General features: G+C 39.0%; 1 protein-coding gene and 1 long non-coding RNA gene across 2 annotated transcripts; both read right to left on the bottom strand.

Moving 5' to 3' along the window:
• Positions 1–1,180: 1,180 nt before the first annotated feature.
• Positions 1,181–7,290, bottom strand: LOC140506823 (uncharacterized). Its single transcript, XR_011968101.1, has 2 exons — positions 4,088–7,290; positions 1,181–3,640 (listed from the first exon to the last, which is right to left on the bottom strand). It is a non-coding gene; the product is annotated as an uncharacterized lncRNA (long non-coding RNA).
• Positions 7,291–8,016: 726 nt separating this feature from the next.
• LOC140507967 (uncharacterized) lies at positions 8,017–22,521 on the bottom strand. Its single transcript, XM_072615759.1, has 6 exons — positions 22,333–22,521; positions 21,802–22,281; positions 21,454–21,501; positions 15,765–15,868; positions 12,455–12,521; positions 8,017–8,357 (listed from the first exon to the last, which is right to left on the bottom strand). The coding sequence occupies exons 1-5, from the start codon at positions 22,519–22,521 to the stop codon at positions 12,464–12,466; spliced, it is 879 nt and encodes a 292-aa protein (XP_072471860.1). The 3' UTR covers positions 8,017–8,357; positions 12,455–12,463.
• Positions 22,522–23,463: the final 942 nt, after the last annotated feature.

The following is a 23,463-nucleotide window of genomic DNA, read 5'->3' on the forward strand; positions in this document are numbered from 1 at the left end:
AGGGGACTTTCAAGCATTCCTGATGAAAAGACCAGAGCTGAAAAGAAAATTTGACTTTCAAACACAAAAATCAAGAGAAGTATGAAAAGGTAAACAGCAAAGAGAAATCACAAGAGACTTACTAAAATTGAACTGTTTACATTCCTACATGGAAAGATAATATTTCTAACTCTTGAAACTTTTTTCAGTATCTGGGTAGTTGGAGGGATTACACAGAGAGAGAGAGAGAGAGAGAGAGAGAGAGAGAGAGAGAGAGAGAGAGAGAGAGAGAGAGAGAGAGAGAGAGAGAGAGAGAGAGAGCACACAGGGTGAGTTGAATAGGAAGGGATCATATCTAAAAAAATAAAATTAAGGGGTCAGAGAGGAATATATTGGGAGGTGAAAGGGAGGAACAGAATGGGGCAAATTATCTCTCATAGAAGAAGCAAGAATGGAGGGGAAAAGGGGAAGGTGAGAGGGGAAAAAGTGAAGCATACTCTCATCATATTTGGCTCAAGGAAGGAATAGCATGCACACTCAATTTGGTATGAAAATCTATTCTTACACTACAGGAAAGTAGGGGTGAAGGGAATAAGCAAGGTGGGGGGTATGGTGAGAGGGCAAATGGGAGGTGGGAGCAATTAGAAGTAAACACTCTTGGGGAGGGACAAGGTCTAAAAAGAGAAGAAATGGGGGGCAGGATAGGATGGAGGGAAATATAGTTAGTTTTACACAACATGACTATTATGGGAGTCATTTGCAATACTGCACATATATAGTCTACATTGAATTGCTTGCCTTATCAGTGGGGAGGGGTGGGGAGAGAGGAAGGAACAGAAGTTGGAACTCAAAGTTTTAGGAACAAATGTTGAGAATTGTTTTTGCGTACAACTGGGAAATTAGAAATACAGGTAATGGGGTATAGAAATTTCTCTTGCCCTATAGGACAAGGGAGAAGATGGGGATAAAGGAAGGGAGGAATGTTAGAAGGGAGGCAGATTGGTGAAAGGGTAATCAGAATGCATGGCGTTGTCGGGGGGGAGGGGAGAGATGGGGAGAAAATTTGGAACCCAAAATTTTGTAGAAATGTCGAAAGCTTTAAATAAATAGATAAATAAATGAAAATAAATTAAATTAAAGGGGCAAGATCTGAATGATACAGTTGGAGTGGTGTGGCATTTAAAAAGACTGAGATGCATAATTTCTGTATAAGTGTATAATTTTATTAATAATAACAGTATTGTTAATAAATGGCCAGTGGCAATCTGGAATGCAAAAAGGTAATTATGTCGGGTAGGCTCATGACTTCTATGCCCTTTGGAAGAGAAGTGTTTCTGAGGATAGCAATAAAAAAAAACAAAAACGGTGGGTCAATAATTGAAAGATAGACTTTACAAAGAGATGTGAGCTTTCCTCCAGTGAAGAGCTGAGTGCGTCATCATGACATTGTTGAACAGAGAGACTGTCCCAATACACAAAACACTCCCAGATTTCGGCAATCTAGACAATCTATATCCTCCAACCAAGCCTGAGTTACTTGGGGAGAAGAGCAATACCCGGAATAAGGGTTAATCCTGTCTTCCATCAGCTCTGTTCTTGAGAGACTGGACAAGGAAATAGAATATGGAAAAAAAGCTGGAATTTCCTCAATTTTAGGAATTGGCTATTAATATGAGACAAAAATAATCATTTCTCTCATTTCTTCATTTGATTCTTTTGAGACATGACACACACTTCATAATGGGTCTCTAACTTTGGGGCTCATGAGGGGACAACATCAACAGGTACTTGGAGAAAACCAAAGGTTTTCTTTTTCTTTTGACAAATAGACCTTAAAGATAAAAGGTACTGAGGGGAAAAGTAAGAGAATTGTGCATTTCATAAGTCTCATCCCATACATTCTCTTCCTCTGGAAACATTTGACACTGTTCTGTGGTTTGGGTATGGTCTTAGAGAAGTTCTTTTCTGGTTCAGATCACCTGAAGAGATCTTCTCTGCTAGAAATCTCCTACAAAACTGGACTTAACACAATTTTTAATTTACTTTGCCATTATCCCTGTCAAATGATGAAATGTAGCTCAAATTTAATGTCTCTATTAATGTAAAACCAAATTTAGAACCTCTTAGATCACAAACATTAAATTTTTAATTTAACCAACTATATAAAGGAAGTTATTTATAATATAGCATTTTTTATTTCCAGTCATGTTCAAATGAATAATCCCTAATAATAGTAGGCATTTGCAAGATAGACCACAAGCCATTCTTCTCTTGAGACAACTAATTGTGCTACAATTTTTTCCCTTAACATAGAAGTGAGACAGTTATCATATTAACCTCACTATATAACAGAATCATAACCTGGTTTCATAAGTCGTTGCTTCATTTACCTAGTGATCTTGATAGTCAGTTTTATTGAGCCAGGCTTCAAGTTAGCCAGTTAGGATATTTCCAATCAAGAGGAAATGTCATACTGGGGAAATCAAGTCATTAGAATCCTACTTCAGGCCGAGCCAAGAGTTGTTCTCCCAACTAAATTCAGCTCTCAAGGGTCACATATCCTTGGTAACAATGATTGACTATAACTTCACGTGTGTAATAGTAAGAGATTCGTCATGAAAACTCACAACTTATCTTGACAGAACTAGTACTTGTAAGTACTAGTAAGCAGATGCTTTGTCATCCCTAAGCTCAACATTGCACAAATGATTTTACTTTATGATTCTTAATAACAAGCAACAAAACGTCTGGGGATGGAGTGTGTAAATATAATAATCCCAAATTGTCTACAGAGAGTAGCTTATAGGAAAGACTCTATCAAAAACTATGTTCAGTTCTTAACCATGTTCAAATGGACTTAAAACGTACACTACTGTTCTCAGAATCCCTTTAAACAATGGGAAAATTTCATTGATTTCCATACATATACTAATCACAGAATAAGTAACAGACATAAGTAAAATCAGATTTCCTGTTAAGGCGACACAAGTAACTCAAGTTACTACTCTCCACTAACATAACTAAGTGTACTTAAATCCTGTTCCTTAAAACATAAACAAAAGAAGTTCTTGACTTTAACCTCACAACTTAATAGATTCACATCTTTGTTTCACAACCATCTTTATCTTTATCTAATTCTATTCATCATTCTAAAAGAATGAAATAATTCAGGAATGGAATCTTATACACGCAAAGTTCAAGCACTAATTGAACTCTTGCTTAAGCCATGGAAAGACTACAAATTCCTATCAAAACAACAAGATGTTTTCCACTTGCAACTTTTTACAGTAATTCAGATGCCTTAGGATTAATCTAATGAGGAATAGATTCAGCATTGCAATAACAAACTTCCAATGATTGTCTACCTGATAGTGGAAATTTGCTATGAGAGCTATAAGCAATGACATAGTTATAATAGCATCAAAATTGGTCCTCAAGTCCTACTCAGTAGCCTATCATATGGAACTATGTGGACAGATTTCTTGTATGGGAAAATGGATTGACAAGACTTGGTTTTCCCCACGGTAAACTCCCAATATTAATCCCAAGGATGGATACTCACTAGCCTTAGATCACAGATGTCACTCCCATTGAGCTGCAGCTGCCTGCTGATGTTTTTCTTAAAGGTCTCAATTTAAGTCAGTCCAAGGACACAACAAACCTGAGAATGAAACTCCAAATGAATATTCAGGGACCCAGAAAAGCTTTCTCCTCAAACAATAGGTCTCACTAATCGCAGTAGATCTTGACATAATTGTTTATCAATACCATCAAATTGCTGCAATAAATAGGCTTATAAATAAAATTGATCAGGCCTTCTAAAAATCACACTAAAGATCTTTATTTAGACACATCTTTTTTACTTAAACATTCCTTCTTTAAAAAATCCTCTTTCTTAATAAAAGCTTAAAATTAATCCTGGTTTTAAAAAGATAATCACTGGAATCTAACGAAGTAAATTACTTGGAATACTCTAAACTGGCAGATATCTCTCTTATTCAACCTTAAAGCAAAAATAAACATTTAAAACTGGAATTTATCAAAACGAAGTTGATATAAAACGCCTTAACATAAATCCCAAAAGGGCCATAAAAAATAAATTCCTCACCATCACAAATTACCAAGTACCACTCTCCTTTAGTCAAAAGTTGCTGGTAATGGAGAGCTGCTTCAGTTTTTCTAAACAACAACAACAACAACAACAACAAAAACAATTAAATTAGACCTAAAACAATAACAAAGTTTACCAGACCTTTAAAATTTTATTCAGTATCCTTTTCTTCCCTTTGTCTTCTCTTTAGGTATAAATTCAACCTGATATAAAATATACTACTAGAAATCAAGAAAATAATTACATTCTGGAATATCACATAAATAATGAATATATAATAGTTCACTTAAACCCCTATAAATATAGCACTGACCAATTGCTGTACACCTCCATATGAACATAAATACAAACATACATGCACATATATACACATCTGTATACATATACATATGTGCATGTCTATATATATACATGCATACACACATGTATATACATGTATATAAAATCTTAGGTGACATTCATTCTATATCATAAGCACCCTTGAAAATTACACCAATTGAGCCCAGGAAATGTGGAGCTCATGCAGAGCAGCCCAGGAAGCACGGAGCACAACCTAGTGTGGTAGGGACAGGACTCTGTGACTTCAGGGAGCCACCAGCAGCACCAGTTCCCAGATTGCTCAACCCACAAACAGCTTCAAAGGTCAGTGGGAAGGACCCTTCACCCAGGAGAGGGGAGCATGTTCCGGACCCCCTATCACAGTCACTGCAGTGGCAGCTTTCCTTTTTGAAGCCCTCTGCCTATGGCCCCTGAGGGAATTGAACAGCTGATTTGAAGTTCAGGTCTGAGCTCAGCTCTGACAAAGAATTCAAAAGTCAAGTAACTGGCTGGGAAAATACCCAAAAAAGGGAAAAGAATAAGACAATAGAAGGTTACTTTCTTGGTGAGCAGGTATTTTCTTCCATCCTTTTGGAAGAGGAGAAACAATTCTGGTCTTCAGAAGAAGATATAAAAGTCAAGGCTTCTGCATCCAAAACCTCCAAAATAATATATGCAATGGTCTCAGGCCATGGAAGAGCTCAAAAAGGATTTTGAAAATCAAGTAAGAGAGGTGGAGAAAAATTGGGAAGAGAAACGAGAATAACGCAAAAAAACCATGAAAAGGGAGTCAACAGCTTGCTAAACGAGACCCAAAAAAATGCTGAAGAAATTAAAACCTTAAAAAATAGACTAACTCAAAGGGCAAAAGAAGCTGAAAAAGCCAATGAGGAAAAGAACACTTTAAAGAGCAGAATTAGCTAAATGGAAAAGGAGGTTCAAAAGCTCACTAAAGAAAATAGTTCTTTAAAAATTACAATGGAGCAGATGGAAACTAATGACTTTATGAGAAACCAAGAAATTACAAAACAAAACCAAAAGAAGGAAAAAATGGACGATAATGTGAAATATCTCATTGGAAAAAAAAACTGACCTGGCAAATAGATCCAGGAGAGACAATTTTAAAATTATGGGACTACCTGAAAGCCATGATCAAAGAAAGAGCCTAGACATCATCTTTCATAAAATTATCAAGGAAAACTGCCCTGAAATTTTAGAACCAGAGGGTAAAATAAATATTGAAAGAATCCACCAATCACCTCCTGAAAGAGATCCAAAAAGAGAAACTCCTAGGAAAATTGTAGCCAAATTCCAGAGTTCCTAGGTCAAGAAGAAAATACTGCAAGCAGCTAGAAAGAAACAATTCAAGTATTGTGGAAATACAATCAGGATAACACAGGATCTGGCAGCTTCTACATTAAGGGATTGAAGGGCTTGGAATATGATATTCCAGAAGTCAAAGGAACTAGAATTAAAACCAAGAATCACCTACCCAGCAAAATTGAGTGTAATACTTCAGGGGAAAAAATTGTCATTCAATGATATAGAGAACTTTCATGCATTCTTGATTAAAAAGACCAGAGCTGAAAAGAAAATCTGACTTTCAAACACAAGAATCAAGACAAGCATTAAAAAGTAAACAGGAAAGAGAAATCATAAAGGACTTTCTAAAGTTGAACTATTTACATTCCTACATGAAAAGACAATATTTGTAACTCTTGACACTTTTCTCAGTATTTGGGGAATTGGAGGGATTATACACACGTACACACACACACATATATGTACACGTGTGTGTGTGTATACAGAGAGCACAGGGTGAGTTGATTAAGAAGGGATGATATCTAAAAAAATAAAATTAAGGAGAGAGGAACATATTGGGGGGAGAAATGAAATGGGGCAAATTATCTCTCATAAAAGAGGCAAGAATAAGCTTATTCAATGAAGGAGAAAAGGGAGGAGGTCAGAGGGTGAAAAGTGAACTTACTCTCTTCACATGTGGCTTAAGAAGGGAATAACATGCTCACTAAATTTGGTATGAAAATCTATCTTACGCTACAGGAAAGTAGGGGAGAAGGGCACAAATGGGGTGAGGGGGATGATAGAAGGGAGGGCAAATGGGAGAAGGGAGAAATTAGAAGTAAACACTTATGGAGAGGGACAAGGTCAAAAGAGAGAAGAGAATAAATGGGGGGCAGGATAGGATGGAGGGAAATATAGTTAGTCTTACACAATATGACTATTATGGAAGTCATTTGCAAAACTACACATATATAGCCTATATTGAATTGCTTGCCTTCTCAGTGGGGATGGGTGGGGAGAGAGGAAGGGAGAGAAGTTGGAGTTCAAAGTATTAGGAATGAATGGTGAGAAATGGTTTTGCATACAACTGGGAAATAAGAAATACAGATAATGGGGTATAGAAATCTACCTTGCCCTCCAAGAAAAGAGAGAAGATGGGGATAAAGAAAGTGAAGTGTGTGATAGAAGGAAGGGCACACTGAGGGAAGGGATAATCAGAATGCACAGCGTTATGGGGGTGGGGTGGGGTGGGAGAGATGGGGAGAAAATCTGGAACTCAAAATTTTGTGGAAATGAATGTTGAAAACTATAAATTAATAAATAAACATTTAAAATTTTAAAAAAAGAAAATTACACCAATTATTGCCAAGTCCCTCCTTTTTGAGGAATATTCTTGGTTGGAACCTATATGCTATTCCCACAGACCATTCCTGAAATAGAATAATGTGTTAGTATGGCTCAATGGCATTAAATTCTCCCATTAAAAATTGTCATTATGGTAAGAAACAGCCTCAAACTTCAAATAGATTCCAAGCATATGCTGAGAGACAGAACAGTGTAGGATGACTGTCTACTATTGAAAGTGTACCTTGTGCTGAAAAAGTATTCATTATCTTATAAGCATGGAATCCTTGGTAGATTCATGGAGTCATCAACCTAAAAGGAGTAAGAAAAGAAGTAAAAGGACTGGAAGAGGAGCAACTGTGAATTGGTTCCTTGAAGGCAAGTGAAATGAACCATGATCAATGCCATCTCAAATACAGGAATAGGACAATGAAGCTTTCATTTCAACACAGTGCTTTATGTACAGTTTTTTTTCTTTTCTCAGTTTTGTAACTGAAAGAAAGCAAACTCAGAAAGAGAATTACTTTCTTTGAAAGAAATAGAAGTGTTTCTTGAATATGGACATAATATCGCAAGTAAAATTTGACAGTATTTTTGTTGAGTATGATAAGTTGTGGGTTGTTTTAGATTTGAAAATATGAATATCATTCAAAATTTTGAATTTCACAAGTATTTTTTTCCCTAAAGGACGCAGTTAGTGGTGTTTGACATTAACATTTTTGAGGCAGACTTGCATTTTCTCTGATCGATTCATTCTTGAATTAGATACTGAATAAGGAGTAGAATTAAACATCAATAGTCTCATAAACCTTTCTTACCAGGTAACACTGTAACCCAGTTACTAGAGTCACAATCATGACTTTCCTGCCTTCTCAGTAAATGTAACAGACTATGGAAACAATTTTACGCTGAATAATTATGTTCAAAGGAGTGACTAATAATGACATTATATAAACACAGAATGTAGTAGACCTTTTAATAAAAGTAACATGCAGATGATACACTTTCCTGCCATCTTTGCAGCAGTAGCCATTTAAATTTTAAATGCTATTTATGTAATGTCACCTGGAAAGATTATTTAAAAGATAGATTTTACTGGACATTATTTTTTCATTAGAACTTTGTCCACTTCTATAAGGGCTTACTCAAAGTCTCTCAGTCCTCATTAGAAAGCTAATTCTAATAAAGTTGTAGGCAAAAGTGGAGATTCATCATCCATGTAGATAAGGTGCTTCTTGCTCATTCATATACCTTTTCATGTAAGTTGGCTGACTGTAGTCTTCATCTAAAGGCGTGACAGGGGCTGTAAACCATAAATACAAAGAGTTCAAAAATGGGTACACACAAAGCATTTTAAGGGACAATGAAAATGTCAGACAATTTTCTAAGGCCCCAGGTTTCTGATGTGTTATCAATCAGATCAATCAGTGGAGAAGTTTCCAGTTGTCAACTCCTTACACTGAGGCAGACTCAGATTTTTATAAACCCTACCCACCCACAAAAGAATGTTTCATCTACTCACATATGTAATAACAGAATTGAAAATCCCCAAAGTAAAAATGGCCCCAAATCTAAAACTCTGTATTGTCATGTATTTGTAAATCAGATATTTCCACCACTGAATGAATGTTAATTCAGTACATATGTAGAAAACCTTAACTCTACCCCCAGGGGTGCTAAGTAAGCAAAGATGAAGAAGGTACAGCCTTTAACCTCAAATAGCTAACATTCTATTGGAGAAATGTTATAAATAAATTTCTCTGAATAATCTACAAATGTCTCCTCAATCTGTGTTGTAGCTTCACAGGATTATTCAGTGTATCACTGAGCATGAAGTACCTATGAAAAAACGAAGGGGGAAATGGGAGCTCTGCTGTGGGCAGGTTTAGTGACTGGGAACTTGGTGATGGAGTGGGAATGTGTAGGAAAAGACTATAGCAACAACTCTTGTGGGAATGAGAAGGAAAGGTTCTACTGGTATGGAACAAAGATGGCCACTGAATGTTCCAATGAATGGATTGGTCCTGTTGAATATTCCAAAATCTGAGGATAGTTAGGTATTAATTTACAAGAGCAATTTCTCAAAGTATGGCATTCTGAAAAGTTTGCTAGCTTAGTTTACTATGGATAAGAAGCTATTTCACTGACATGGTTGAATCTCAACATTCCACCAATGTGATGAAATCAAATATAAAAATAAGGTGAAAAAAATTACCACCACTGTCACTAGTGCTATTATGTGCTATTTTGCACATGGGACCCTCCCTTGAACAAGAAGTAAAAACTGTTCCATAAAAATCCTCATTATAAAGTAAAAATATACGATTTTAGTAAAATCACCTAACAACTCTCCACACTGGTAAGGCCCTTAGAAAAGGAATCCTTTTGACTGTGGGAAAGTCAATCTATCTCTTCTCAAGAATATTTTTCCTTTCAGAACCTTTCATTAAGTCAATCATTGGAGGCATTTTTGATAAATTAAAGTGGAAAATATTAGTTTGTGGATTACAACAAAATGAACTGGGATTTTTAGAAATTCAAAGAAGTTGAAAATGGAATGATTGCCTATGACATATTGTTTGCTATCCAAAAAACCCCCAAACAAACATGATATATGTGTTTGTTTTTAGTATCAAGTATAATTGTCATATGATGGAATGAGTTTTTTTTTTAAAGAAATAGAATAGTAACAGTGTTTTAAAGTGGTAAATATTGTCAAAGAAAGAACGTCTGATCTGACCTCATTTTTGCCAGTGGGAAAACTGAACTACCCCCCAAAATGATGTGATTAACTCAGTCCAATGTAGAATAAGGGCTCATCACTAAATTGATGAGAGGAGGGGAATAAATGACAATATTCAATATGTTGTAACCGATTAACATAAAGAAAGAGAAACATTGTTTCAAACCTTTAAAAATGGAATAGCAGGGATGTTCTATACTCTTGTCCCCTTTACAGCAGCATTCACTCAATTCTTCTTTATTTTATTATAGTCATAGCTAATTATAATGAATAGGGTAAAGTAAAAGCTCACCATACATGATGACCACCTGAATGTTCTTGAGCAACAATTTGCTCACTTGTTATTACCTGATCTCTGGTAGGTTAACCTTGTTGGTGGAGGAAACCTCAGGTTTACCTACAAGGATAAAAATTTCAAATGGGAACTGCCAAATCATTTAGAGCACTAAGGAATGTCAAACTACTCTGTAAAATATATTTCTAAAGACTTTCTGAGTGGATGATTAGTGCATGATGGGAGTTCCTTCCTCAGATGTAGTGCTATGTGTTTGCCAAAAGAGAAACAAAACCAATAGAAACTAATTGCTAATCTATTATGGATAAAAAGTCAAGAGGAGCAAAGCCAAGAGAGTCAGAGCAGTCTTGAAAATCATTCTCCATGGAAATGGAAGGTTCAAAACAGGAGCTGCAACAGAGTTAGTTTTAGTCACTGTTTAGATAAAGGACAGTGCAGCAACTAGTCTCATTTCAGCCACTAGAATGATCACTACTGATGGGTTTTGGTTTTGTTTTGGTTTTTTTGGCAAAGATACTGGGGTGGTTTGCCATTTCTTTCTCCAGCTCATTTTACAGATTGGGAAACTGAGGCAAAGTTCTGTTACTTGCCCAGGATTGTACAGCTAGTGAGTGTCTATGTCCAGATTTGAAGTCAGGAGGATGAGTCTTCTTGACTCTAGAGTCTGTGCTCTATCGACTGTGCCATATAGCTGCCATGTAACTGATATCTATAGTCCTTCAGGAAGTTATTATAAGGCATGAAGGGACAGCTAGGTGGTGCAGTGGATAGAGCACCAGTGCAGGAGTCAGGAGGACCTGAGTTCAAATCTCACCTTAGACACTCTACCCTCGATAGCTGTGTGACCTTGGGCAAGTCATTTAACCTCAATTGCCTTATCCTGGGTCATCTCTAGTCATCCAGATGAATATCTGGTCACTGAATTCAGATGGCTCTGGGGGAAAAGTGAGGCTGGTGACCTGCACAGCCCTCACTCACTCAAAAAAACAAAGTCAAGTGCAAGTCATGTCATTATTTCTCTGCCAGCATGATCTTCTTCGGCAACGAAGGGCAAAAACACACTGACATGAGAGTAGAGTAGCCTTCAGATGTTTCAGTGAATTGATACTTGTGGATAAGTTGGAAATTCATTGTAGTTAGGTATGATTCATTTACAGAGGGAGTTGCTGGCAATTTCTGACAGTCTGTCATCTTCAAAACTTCCTCTAGGTTTTGTTAATATCTGTAAGAGTTTCCCCAAATTTTATGTAGTATTGATTCTAAAAATATGAAAAATTAAAAAAAAAAAACTCTCTTTAATCATCATCAGGTAGATCTCAGTGTTTTCCTTAATCTTTGGAATATTCCCATCTTTGTTCTCACTAGAATTCAAAGATAATACATTTCAACGTAATTGTAATTTTGAAAAATTATGAATAGGTCATAATATTATCAGGAAAAAGGATTATTTTTGTAACTATTCTTTTTCACTTCAGGAAGGGACTTTGCAAAGGAATTAATCTGATTGTGGGAGAATATTCTTTATCACTCCAAAAATTATTTGCAATCTCTGAATCTATAGATTTTTATTTTTTGTTTTTAAAATTTATTTTCTTTCAAACTTGAGAAATAAAAAAAGAATTTCTATAAAAGGTGAAATAGAAAAACAGAGGATTACATGTGAAATTGTAGATATATATATAAATTAGGATTCCTTTCAAATGTACAACAAAGTTGTCATGTAACTTTCTTTTTTCCCCTTCAATCCCCCACCCCCAGAGCCTAGGGATGGCTACCATTAGACACAAATATGTACACATCTATATGTCAGTTTTTACCCTGGATGCAAACAGCATTTTCTTTCATAAGATCCTTGTGGTCAATCTGAGTATTTATAATAGAATGATTGGGTCACTCAGAGTTGTTCTTAAACCAGTATTGCTGTTACTGAACATAATGTTCTCCTGGATCTACTCATTTTATTCTTCCTTATTTCATGCAGGTCTCTCTATGCTTTTCCAAAATCACTGAGCTCTTAATTTCTTATAACAGAGTAATATTACATTATTTACATACACCACAATTCATTTAGCCATTCCTCAAATGATGGGCATTGCTACAATTTCCAATTCTTTGCCACCACAAAGAGAGCTGCTATAAATATTCTAGAACATCTCAGTTCTTTTCCTAGATCAAACAAAGCTAATAGTGACATTTCTGGGTCAAAGGGTATAGGCAGTTTAATTAAACTCCTTGGACATAATTCCAAATAACTCTCCAAAAATGGTTGGATAAGTTTACAGATCCACCAGCAATGAATTAGGGTCCCAATTTTTCCACATTCTCTCTGCAACATATACGGACATACTTTTAATCAACTCACCAGGCTCATTCACATGATAGATCCCAAACTTTTCCTTATTGGGGGATTATTTCTGTTATTGTTCTCCCTGAATTAGAAAGGAAAACATTGGAATGTAAATGTAATTTAAAAATTTTTCGATATACCATAATGCTATTTCTAACAAGACCTCTTCGGTCTCTTCATGAAGGGCAATCACAAAGGAATCTAGGTGATTGTAGTGGAGTTGGTCTACATCACTAAAATAAATATTTTAAATTTCTGAACCGAATATATTCAACTTCTCTCTTTAGTCATTCCTTGTTTTTGAAATATTAGTACGATTATTGAAACATCTAATTTCCAAAGAAGTCAACAAGGAGAGAGTTGATGAAGTACTTATTGTGAAAGAAAGCATGAGAACCAAAATAAGCATTATTTCCACTGTCAGGTCTCAACACTGTCAGAGTTGTGAAATCTTTCAAAAAAATTTTGTTGACATATAATGGGAAGAGGGAAGAAGGGAGGTAAGGAAAAAAAGGTCATCCATACTGAATACCCCATTGCACTCATGAGAAAAATGAAACCCCTAATAGTTATATGTTTCACTCACAGTCACCTGAAGATTAGAAACGTTATGCCTCTGAGGTAGTAAGTGCACGATAGATTCCTGCTTCCACTACGTATGAATGCTGCTTGATATTTATCATTACATTTTGGGTGTAAGACCCCAAAATTGCATTGGTAGCATGTGTTTTCTCCCAAGAGATCTTTATATCAATACAAGCTTACTTCCTATCCTAAACTATCTCCTTTTTTGTTCTGACAGGGCAGTCTTGGTGTTATTCATTCCACTTGTTTCCCTGTTAACCAAACCTAACTTTTATTGGAATCAGCTGGTTCAGAACCATTATTCTATTTCCATAGACCATCCCTGCAACATAATCATTCAGATGGGGCCAAATGGCAGTGATTCATTACTTCCCCCCTGCCAAATGGTCATTATGGTGAGAGAAACCTCAAATTTCAAATAGATATGATGCATCATTTGAGTCATGTGACTGGGCAATTCTTTACTCTTTAAATCTTGTCTTTAATCATACACGTATCTCCAGTCATCCTGATGAATATCTGGTCGCTGAATTCAGAAGGCTCTGGAGGAGAAGTGAGGCTTGTGACCTTGCACAGCCCTCACTCACTCAAAACAAAGTCAAGTGCAAGTTGCATTATCATTTCTCTGATGGCATGGTCTTCTTCGGGAACAAAGGACAAACACAACAATTTGTGAGTAGATGCCTGAATGGTGACCCAATTATCTGGGTAATTCAAATTCTCCTCTCCTGTATCCTCCTCCCCTTCCTTCTCCTCTCCAAAGGAAGGTAAATTTGGAACGGCCAGAAAATATCCAATTAACTTGGGTTTTGCTGGCTAGATTAACCTTACCTTCCCTTTCCTTTCCAAAAAACTTAAACCTATTGCACTCTGACGCTTATACACTGAACAACACTAGGCACCTGCCTAAGGTCTCTCTTCTGGACCCTCCTGACTTCAGAGTGATTATTAATAGTAACTGTTGCTGTTTCCCTCCCAGCCTGGTATCCTCATTTTTTTCTTTGCCTTATTAAAGGGGTCACCCCCTGGGGCATTACCTCACCCCAAGTGAGTCTTGAATAGATCTTGGCCTAAAGGGGTGCCCAGTGCATCCTGGGCAAATCTGTCAGGGAAGAAAATTCAAGAAAACTAGAGAAGGGACTATTCAAAAATGGTTCCTTGAGTGCAAGTGAAATGATCTAAATAAATTCTCTTTCCCATGTAGGAATAGAAAACTGAATCTCTCTTTCAGGCATAAGTTTGCAATGATATATTTACTTCTTTTTATCTCATTTCGGCACCTGAAATAGCAAACTTACAAAAAAGTATATTTTCTTTGAAGGAATTCAGAAATGTTTCTTAAGCATGAGCATATAGTTACTATATTTTTATCACATTTGTGTGCAGGTTGTCTGATTATGTAGGGGTAGCTAGGTGGCCCTGTGGATAGGGTGCTGCGACTGGAGTCAAGAAGACATTAGTTCAAATCTAATCTCAGACACTTACTAGCTTGGTGAGCAAAATACTTAACCTATTTGCCTCTGTATAAGGAGATGGAAAAGGAAATGGCAAACTATCCCAATATCTTTGCCAAGAAAACCCCATATGAGGTCAGAAAGAGATAAGCATGACTGTAACAAATGAACAACTTATGGATTCACATAGGCTGAATCTTTGTCAACATATTGGAATTTTATAAGATTATCTTTTCCCAAAGTAGATGCTTGGTGGTTTTGCATAGCAACACCTTGTAGGTAGAAATATGTCATTTCTGGACAATTTGTTCTTCCGTTGGGTGCTAGTTCAGAAGTGTAATTTAACCCCAACCACCTTCTATGCCTTCCATGACAATTCCCAATTGGACCACTTCATGTACTCTGCAATATAGCTATTACACATTCTCTCTGAACTGAAAGTACAGAGGACATAAGTCTCCCGGAAAGGATAAGATTGCATGGAGTGAAGTTGCTAAAACCTTATAAATGAGCAACATATAAATATATTCTCCTTGAGTCAAGCATTTGAATAAGGATTTCCATTCAAGTTTTGTCTCACTGCCAATTTTATTCATTTTAAAATGTTAATCAGAAATTGCATTATTTTTGAGTTATTTTGAGCATATTTTATTATTTATTTACAAGGGATATTTACTTTCATATAGTTTTGTTTTCTGTGACACATTCCTACTAAAATGTATTCTACATTAAATTTAGTGAAGACATGGGATAAATTAGAACTTGACCATGCATAATTATCACCTTGCTCCTTCTTGAACCATAATTTTCTTGTTCAATCCCACTTTTGAGTGGCAATCATCTTTCTGTTGGACAGTACCATGAACCTCAGTTTTATCTACAATGATGAGTTCAAATGTGAATTGCCCAGTCATTCAGAGCACTTAGAAAAGCCAGGAGCTAAAACCTTGTAATTGAGCAACACACACATACACACATACACACACACACACACATAAATTCCCATGATTTCAGAGCATTTAGAGGTGGATTGCTATGGAAGTTTTGTCTCAGGGACAAATTTGCAGTATTGTCTATGAGTTTTAAATGCTAATTGTATATTGCCTTATTTTTTAGTTTTTTTCAGCATTATTTATTATTATTTACAAGCAATATCTTCTTTCAGATAGTTTTGTTTTGAGTTGTTTGTTGTTTTTTTTTGGGGGGGGGCATGAGATATTTGCATACTGAAGTAACCATATTCACAGTTAAATGTAAGGCCGATATAGGATAAAGTAGAAGCTCACCATGTATAATGACCACTTGTTCCCTCATGAACAATAGTTTTTTTCATTGGTTCCTGCTTTAGATTAACCATCCTTTTAAACTGTGCCACAACCCTCATTTTCATCTACAATGAGAAAGATTCAAGTGTGAATTGACAAATCATTCTAGAGCCCTTTTAAAAAGTCAGGGAATTGCATGAATTAGTGGAGGAGTGTCCCACTCTGGGAATTCCTTATTCTGATTCAGTGGTCCCTTTGTATTAAAAGAAAAAAAACACAAGTAGAGAAGTATTGCTTATCAATTATCATGATGGAGAAAGTCAATTAGAGCTTCTGAAGTATAAATGACTTGACATCTAAAACTTTTGTTGTCATCATTTGGAAGCCCAGAGACAATATGGATTAAAGCAATTACTTAAGAAGTCATGAGAAACAAAGATGAATAAGGACACAGTCTTTGTTCTCAAGCAATTTCCTTGCCGACTGTTACAATAGTTTTTTCTAGGTTACTGAGGACTACTTAATCAATACTGTAGAAGAATAGAAATATTTAGAGTACGTAATTTGGATATGCCCTGAAAACACAAAAGTTGAAAATAATAACTCTGATGCCAGTAGATTTGGCCACTGATTGAGATAAATGATCACATACAGTACTTCAGCAGCTAGAAAGAGATGTACTGCCAGTCATGACTTTTGTCTTGCCACTGGACTCCAATGACTCTGAAGGAGAGGCACTGATGACTCTGTGCATCTCTGTTTCACTTAAATCCAATTCATAGGCAAGTCAAGACATCACCCCCATGATGCCATTGGTCCTCTTCAAAATAAGTGATGAACAACCACAACAACATTAGTGTACCTGTTTTGCCTCATCATCTCCACCATTTGTCATTTCATATTGGTGTCACGTGGTACCTCAGAACTGTCATTTGAATTTCTCTAATCAGTAGAGATGTAAAGCATTTTTTTCCCGTGACAGTAAATAGCTTTGATGTCTTCTGAAAACTGCATATTTATGTTCTTTGATCAATTATCACTTGGTGAATGGCTCTCATTTTTAAAAATCTAAGTTTTTTATGTACATGAGAAACTAGGCCTTTATCAGAGCAATTTACTATAAAATTTTTTTGATACTACTTCATTGTCTAAGGTCCCTTTTAGCAAAATGTAGTTTCCCTCATTATCTCTTTTAATTAGGTTTATTTTTCTTTTGTTTTGTCTCAGATTATACTTTCTACCTCTGCTGTTTTGTGGTTTGGTTTTTTTTTTTTTTGGTTTTTCTTTTTTCTTCAGCTGAAGGATAACAGCTCTTTACTTTAACTCATTCTGCGTCCTTCTGTTTCAAGTGAGACTCTTGCAACTAAATTAGTGTTTGATTCTAGCTTCTAATTCATTCTGCTATCCACTTGTGGTTTTTGGGTGAACTCAATCCACTGACATTCACAGTTAAGATTAGTGTGTATTTTCCTCCATGCTATTTTGCTCTGTTAATCCTTTTTTATCCTGTCTCTCCTCAAAAGTCTGTTTTGCTTCTAACTACTGCTTCCCCCAATCTGCTTTCTCTTTGAAACACCCTCCCCCCAAATCTCTTATTCCCTTACTCTGATTTCACTACTGAGTCAGAAAGATTTCTAAATCCAGCTGAATGTGTATGTATGTTCTTCCCTCTTTGAAGCGATTCCAGTGAAAGTGAGATCCAAGTATTTCCCACCTCACCACTCCCCAACAACTGCCCCTCTACTATAAAGCAATTCTTTGCACACCAGACCTCTTTTATGTGGCAAAAAGCCTTCCCATTACACCTCCTCGTTCCTCCTTTTCCCGGTGCATTCTTTTCTCACCTCTTCATTTTTTGGGAGATCATCCCCAACATAATTGACTCATACTCATGTCCTCTGTCTACTATACAGACTCCTAACTGCCCTGTTCTGTACTTTTTCATGCTACTTTCGGAAATCTGTAAGTTTTCAGTGTACCCAAGGTGGTATGATCTAGGGAAAGGTATGGTCCCTGCTCTCCTGTTCTGTACTCTGGTCTTGGTGTCTAGTGTCCTGAGCCACAAGTGCTAGCCCTCCTCTCTATCTCAGAACTGTGGCCAGGGCTCCTGCTTCCTTGTGACTGACCACAAGCACTCCTCTTTGCTCTGGAACTCTGACCCAGAACCATGTATAGGCAACATGGTTGCCAATAAGCAGCAGCTGCACCCAGCGCCAGACAAGGATCCCTTGTAATCTTTTACTGACCAGCTGTCTCACCTCCTTACTCTCACTGGGCTGCGAGCTTCCCAAGCTGCTACTGTGGCTGCTGCCACCATTGCCTCCAAGGCTCACTGCTGGTGCTGTTGCCCCACTCTGTGCCAGACAAATCCCCACTGCAGTAGCATAGATTCCACTGACCTATTAAGTTGTTTTAGGCTGGAAATATGTCTCATTCTGGCCTTTTGGTGGCTCTACTACTCCAATATTTTATTTCAGGAGTTATTTTAAAGTCGTTTGGAGGAGTAAGGGTGGAGACTTCAGCTGGGTTTGCTGTCTGGACTCTGTCATGTTTACTCTGCCTCTTGTTTTGCTTGTTTTTTATTCATGCATTTTCAATCAACTCAAAGGACTGTGAAAACAATTTCAAGGAAAAGTTGTGTATCACATATCATATATGCCCTTCACATATCACAGCAGTATCCATTCATTTTTAAACATTCTAATCATTTTCAGACTTTAGAAACTAAAACCAAAAACAAATCAATGAACAGTCTCTTGAATAATATCTCTTGTAAACAATCTTTCTATTTAACCTCAAAAATATGGGCCTAAACAACTAGAGTGTGAAAGTGAATAGGCCCTGCTATGATGGAGGAGGGGGTGTGTATGATTCATAGTATTTCTGCTTCCTAAAAGACCTATTAAACTTTATATATTGACCAATTAGAAGGCCACTGCTGTTGTCAGTCAATCCATAGAAAGTAAATGAGTGCAGAATTGTTACCACAGTCCTCTAAATTAACTGAAAATGCACAAATAAAAAAAAACCCAGGAGGCAGAGTCAAGATGGCAATTAATATTAACTGTAAATGAATTCCATAAAACAGAAGTGGACAGCAGAATGGATTAGATGCTAGAATCCAACAACATATTGTTTACAAGAGACTCACCTGATATGGAAAGACACACATTGAGTTAAAATAAAGGGTTGGACAAATGGTGGAGAGGATGAGGAAAACCAGGTATATTAATGTGGCTCCTCATCATTTCTTCTCAAAGAGGACTAATGACATCACATAGGTGATGTCTTGACAAGCCCACAAATTGGATTTAAGACTTGTGCTTTAGGAAAATGAGGGCTGAGCAGAGACAGACCTGGTGCAGGCAAACTGACCAGTAGAGTACTGCAACAGTCCAGGCAAAAGGAGATGAGGCCTACACAAGATGGCAACAATATCAGAGGAGAGAAGAGAGCATACTGAAGAGCATGGTGCAAAGGGGAAATTGAAAGACTTTGGCAATGGAATGGATCTGAGAGGTAAGAGATCATGAGAGTCAAGGACAACACCTAGGCTGTGTGTCTGGGGGACTAGGAGGATAGTCTTCCCCTTGATAGCAACAGAACTAATAGAAAAAGGCTGTGTTAAGAGGAATAATAATGAGTTCAGTTTTAGGCATGTTGAGTTGAAGATATCCTCAGGATGTATCAGAGGCAAGACTGCAAACCAGCAGAGAAGTCAGCATTGGAAATGTAGACTTGAAAATCATTAGCACAGAGAGAATTAAATCCATGGTGGCTGATGGGCTCACTAAGAAAAATGGTACACAGGGAGAAGAGGGTTCAAAACAGTGCCCTGTGCCCTGTGGGACTCTCAAGGTGGGCAGATGTGACCTGGATGATGAATAATCATGATGAAAAGGAGACTGAGAAGGGAATGGTCAGATAAGTAGGAGGATAACCAGGAGGGAACAGAAAAGTTAGAGAGGAGTGGAGGGAGATCAACAATGTCAAAGGCAGCTGGAGAAACATAAAAAAGGATGAGGATTGAGGGGGAAAAGCCTTTGGATTTAGCAATGAAGAGGTCACCGATGTCTTTAGAGAGCAGTTTCAGTTGAATGATGAGGTCGTAAATTACATGGAGAGAGTTAAGAAAGTGAGAGGAGAAATGGGGGCATCTATGGTAGATGACCTCAAGGAGTAGAGCTACAAAAGGCAGGATAGATATGGGACTGGTTAGAAGGGAGGACACGGGATGCTTGAGGTGGGATGAAAAGATTTGGAAAGGGGGCTATCTGAAGTGGTTAAGTGAATGAATTTTAAAAGTTCAAAATTATTGCTAGGGATGGTGAAGGTCCAGTTGAGATGTACCCATAGCATGGGAAATCTGACTGGCCCAGTGAGAACAATTGAGTGATTTTCTCCAACTTTATACAACACAGTATGTGTAGAAGAAAAGGCTCAGGTTTGGCAGGGTGCAAGAGAGGATACAGCAAAGAGACAAAGGACTTGATAAGAGGACAGAGTAGAGTTGAACTGGCTCACCAAGGGCTCAAGAAAGGGAAAGGAGAGGAGTGGCTAGTGAAGGATTGGATGGCCTCAGAGAGAACTCTGAGGGGTTGAGGGATTGGAGGTCACACTGTGGATGAAAAGCAAGGTCTGACATTGGAAGGCAGAGGAGAGAGAGGAGGAAAGTCTATTGACTGTGACTAGAGAAGGGAATCTTAGAGTTCATGAACATAGAAGGGGTGCATTTGTGGCTGATGACAAGATCAAGGGTATGACCATCTCTGTGTATGACTGAGGTGTGGCAGAGAAGTGGGGTTAGGGTATTCGAGGGAGAGAGGAAAAGTACAGCCTGTGCTAGAAAGGATGGCCAGGAGAGATGTGCTATCAGCAAGGATCCAGGGCTCAGGGAGAACCAGAAGATGGAAGGAGTGGGAAAAGAAAGGATCTAAGATGAAATCAAATTTGTTATCTATGGAACAGACACTCCAAAGAACCCAAATGAAAGGATGACTAGCTTTAGAATAGGACCCTGGGGGTAGGTGAGTGAGTGCTGGTTTGATGGAGATGGGAATAAGAGAGGCCAGGCAGGGTGACAGAAAACAAGCTTTCAACTACTGATAGCTGTGAGAGTTCCAGATCTCTCTCCTATGGATAACATGACCAGTGGGAGAGGGTTATCTATTAAATGAAAAATGTCAAGACATTTTTCAGTGTTTAATGACGCCATTAAACCTTTAAAGCCTTTGGCAGATGAGGTGAAGGAGCAGATGTTGTAGGAGAAGGGGTGATACTCTCCTTCCTCCAGGTCTGGAGGCCAGACTGGAAACCTGGCGGAATGGCACCCTCTCCCTTCTCCCCAGGGGTGGGACTATCATGAGGGAGCAGTGCTTGTCTTCATAAAGGAGGCTGCAGGCCAGGCTATCGATCACCACTAGAGAGAGAGGTCTGACAGACCTGGAAGGATTAGCAGAGGCCGTGACAGAGGCAGTGCAAACGAGAGAAGAAGGCCTCTGAAGGACGAGGGTGGACGGCATGAGGCTAGGCCAGACCTCGAGTTCCGTCTCTACCCGCGGTCCTCCCTCAGCTTTGAAAATGAAAAAGAGGCTCTTTCGTTCCTCCGAAAATAAGTAACTCCGTGTCTCCAATTGTTCTCAGCCCCAAGTCCAAAGCCTTGGTCCTGACTCTCTCCCGACAGGCCCATCACCCTCCAAGGTGTCCTTACCTCACCCAACGATCCTGATGAACATCTGCTCACGGGACCCGGATGGCTCTGGAGGAGAAGGGAGGCTGGTCAAGTGCAAGTCGTGCCATCATTTCTGTGATGGCAACGACGGGCAAACACCACAACGTGACCCAACCGGGACCCCCCAGGGCTGTCCTCCCCCACGTGGCCCGCAAACCTTTCCTCCATCCGCCCCTGGGCTGCGCTCGGCCCCCCATCCCTTCCTAACCCCCAAGTGCTTTCAGGTTCAGGGGCACTGGGGGGGAGGGGAGCCTCGCACACGCAGCTCCCGCAGCCGCGTGGATGCGCCTTCTCACTGAGGCCGAGGCCGAGAACCTCAGGTTGTACCTTGGGCTGCGGGGGCTCCAGGGCGCTAGGACCCGCTGGCCTGTCTCCCTGTCCCAGTCCGCCGGGGTCCGGCTGCTTGGGACCAAAAGTGTTTCTCACAGAGGGGACATGGGAAGGCGTTGGAGGCCCCGGGGCTGGTAGGAGGGGAGCGAGCTCTAGTACGTCATTTATCACGTGGCTTCCAGGGGCGGGGCTTCCTGGGCCGCGGGCCAATGAGTGGGGCCGCTTCCTGGTAGGCGGGGTGGAGTGAAGGGTGAGGAAGAGCCCCTCCCCCCCGCTGCTGCAGCTGGAGCACCTCCCGCCCAACGTGCGGGCCGCGTTCTCCCGGCTGAGGGCACGTGTGGCCTCAACTTGGTGCTGAACGGCAACGACTGCACGCGCAGGCGCGAGGAGCTGAGCTCGTCTGAGCCCCCTCCCACCCCTCCTGTCCTGGGGCCTTTTCTCGGGCGCAGGAGCGCCAAGAATGACGGTGCCCCGCCCCTACTCCCCTTTCCTGGTCCCCCCTAAACCTCCCCAGGCTCTTTTCCCCACCGGGACCGCAGGTGCTGTGCGCCCACCTGAGGCTTCCTGAGTCACACCTGGAGCCCCCGGAGATCCAGACGCCAGGTGGGTGCTGCCCGTGGTTGGAGCCGCTTTACTCCCCCCTCCCCCCAGTAGGAAAACCTCGGCAGTTGTAGAATGTTCAGGAAGGTCCGTGACCCCGTGACCTCTCAGGGCCATTGAGTGGAGCCTGTCCTTTGGCCTCATGTGACCTTTTAGACCCAGGCCCAGACCTCTGCAAAGGCCCCGCCCCCAACTTCCCCCTCCCGGTAACACACTGCCCCCGGTTGGTTCTTTATGGGAATGTATCAAGGCTCCATATGTTCAGGGCTGGGACTAAATAAATTTTCCTCTTATTCTTAAAAAAACATAATTTTAAAAAATCTAACTTTTAATGGGTTAAAAAGCAAGTAATTTTGGATGCCTTTTACACCACCATACTATCAGTTTTTCTTGCCCAGACCATGGTAAGTTCAGTCCTTTCTTTATCTTTCCAGATCTTGATAGTAATATTTGTTGTACTCGGTAAAATTAAGATTTAACTTCATTTTGGAGGGACTTATTTTTGGGGGCGCTGGATGGCTCAGGGAAGAGAGTGAGTCACCTGCAGTCAAGAACACCCACATTCTAGTGTGCCCTCAGACATTTCCTAGCTGTGTAACCCTGTTTGCCTCAGTTTCCCAATCTGTAAAATGAGCTGGAGAAGAAAATGGTAAACCACTCCAGTATCTTTGCCTCCCCAAAAATAAGTAGATTCAAATGGGGACCCAAAGGGTCAGACGTTACTGAAACAACAACAAAAATATTTGATATGGGTATTTTGCACAGACATGTGGATATACATTTTATGCAAATACAAATAAATACCTCATAGAAATACACAGATCTATGGGTATATATACCAGTGTGCATAAACATAAGTTGATAGCTGAAAGGAAAGTCTTTTCTTTTTTTATATTAGTTTTTTTTCCCAGTTATCTAGCTTTTATTTTCATTTTCTTCCACTTCTCCCCTATCCCCCTAAACTTTGGGAAAAAAGACCCTAAGAACTAATAAGTGTAATCCAGAAAAATAAATTGCTGTATTGGAGATGGGTAAAACTACATTTTTTTTTATTGCATG

The sequence above is a fragment of the Notamacropus eugenii genome, chromosome 5, assembly GCF_028372415.1.
Source record: "Notamacropus eugenii isolate mMacEug1 chromosome 5, mMacEug1.pri_v2, whole genome shotgun sequence".
Lineage (NCBI taxonomy): Eukaryota > Metazoa > Chordata > Mammalia > Diprotodontia > Macropodidae > Notamacropus > Notamacropus eugenii.

Bases quoted from the DNA above. Each gene is read 5' to 3' on its own strand.
- LOC140507967 (XM_072615759.1), bottom strand. From the start codon at position 22,521: ATGGCCCTGAGAGGTCACGGGGTCACGGACCTTCCTGAACATTCTACA. The intron at 21,502-21,801 runs GTACAACCTGAG...CTTCTCCTCCAG, and splicing joins TGGAGCCCCCGCAGCCCAAG to AGCCATCCGGGTCCCGTGAG. The intron at 12,522-15,764 runs GTGAGCTTCTAC...TTTCTAATTCAG, and splicing joins ACAAGTGGTCATTATACATG to GGAGAACAATAACAGAAATA.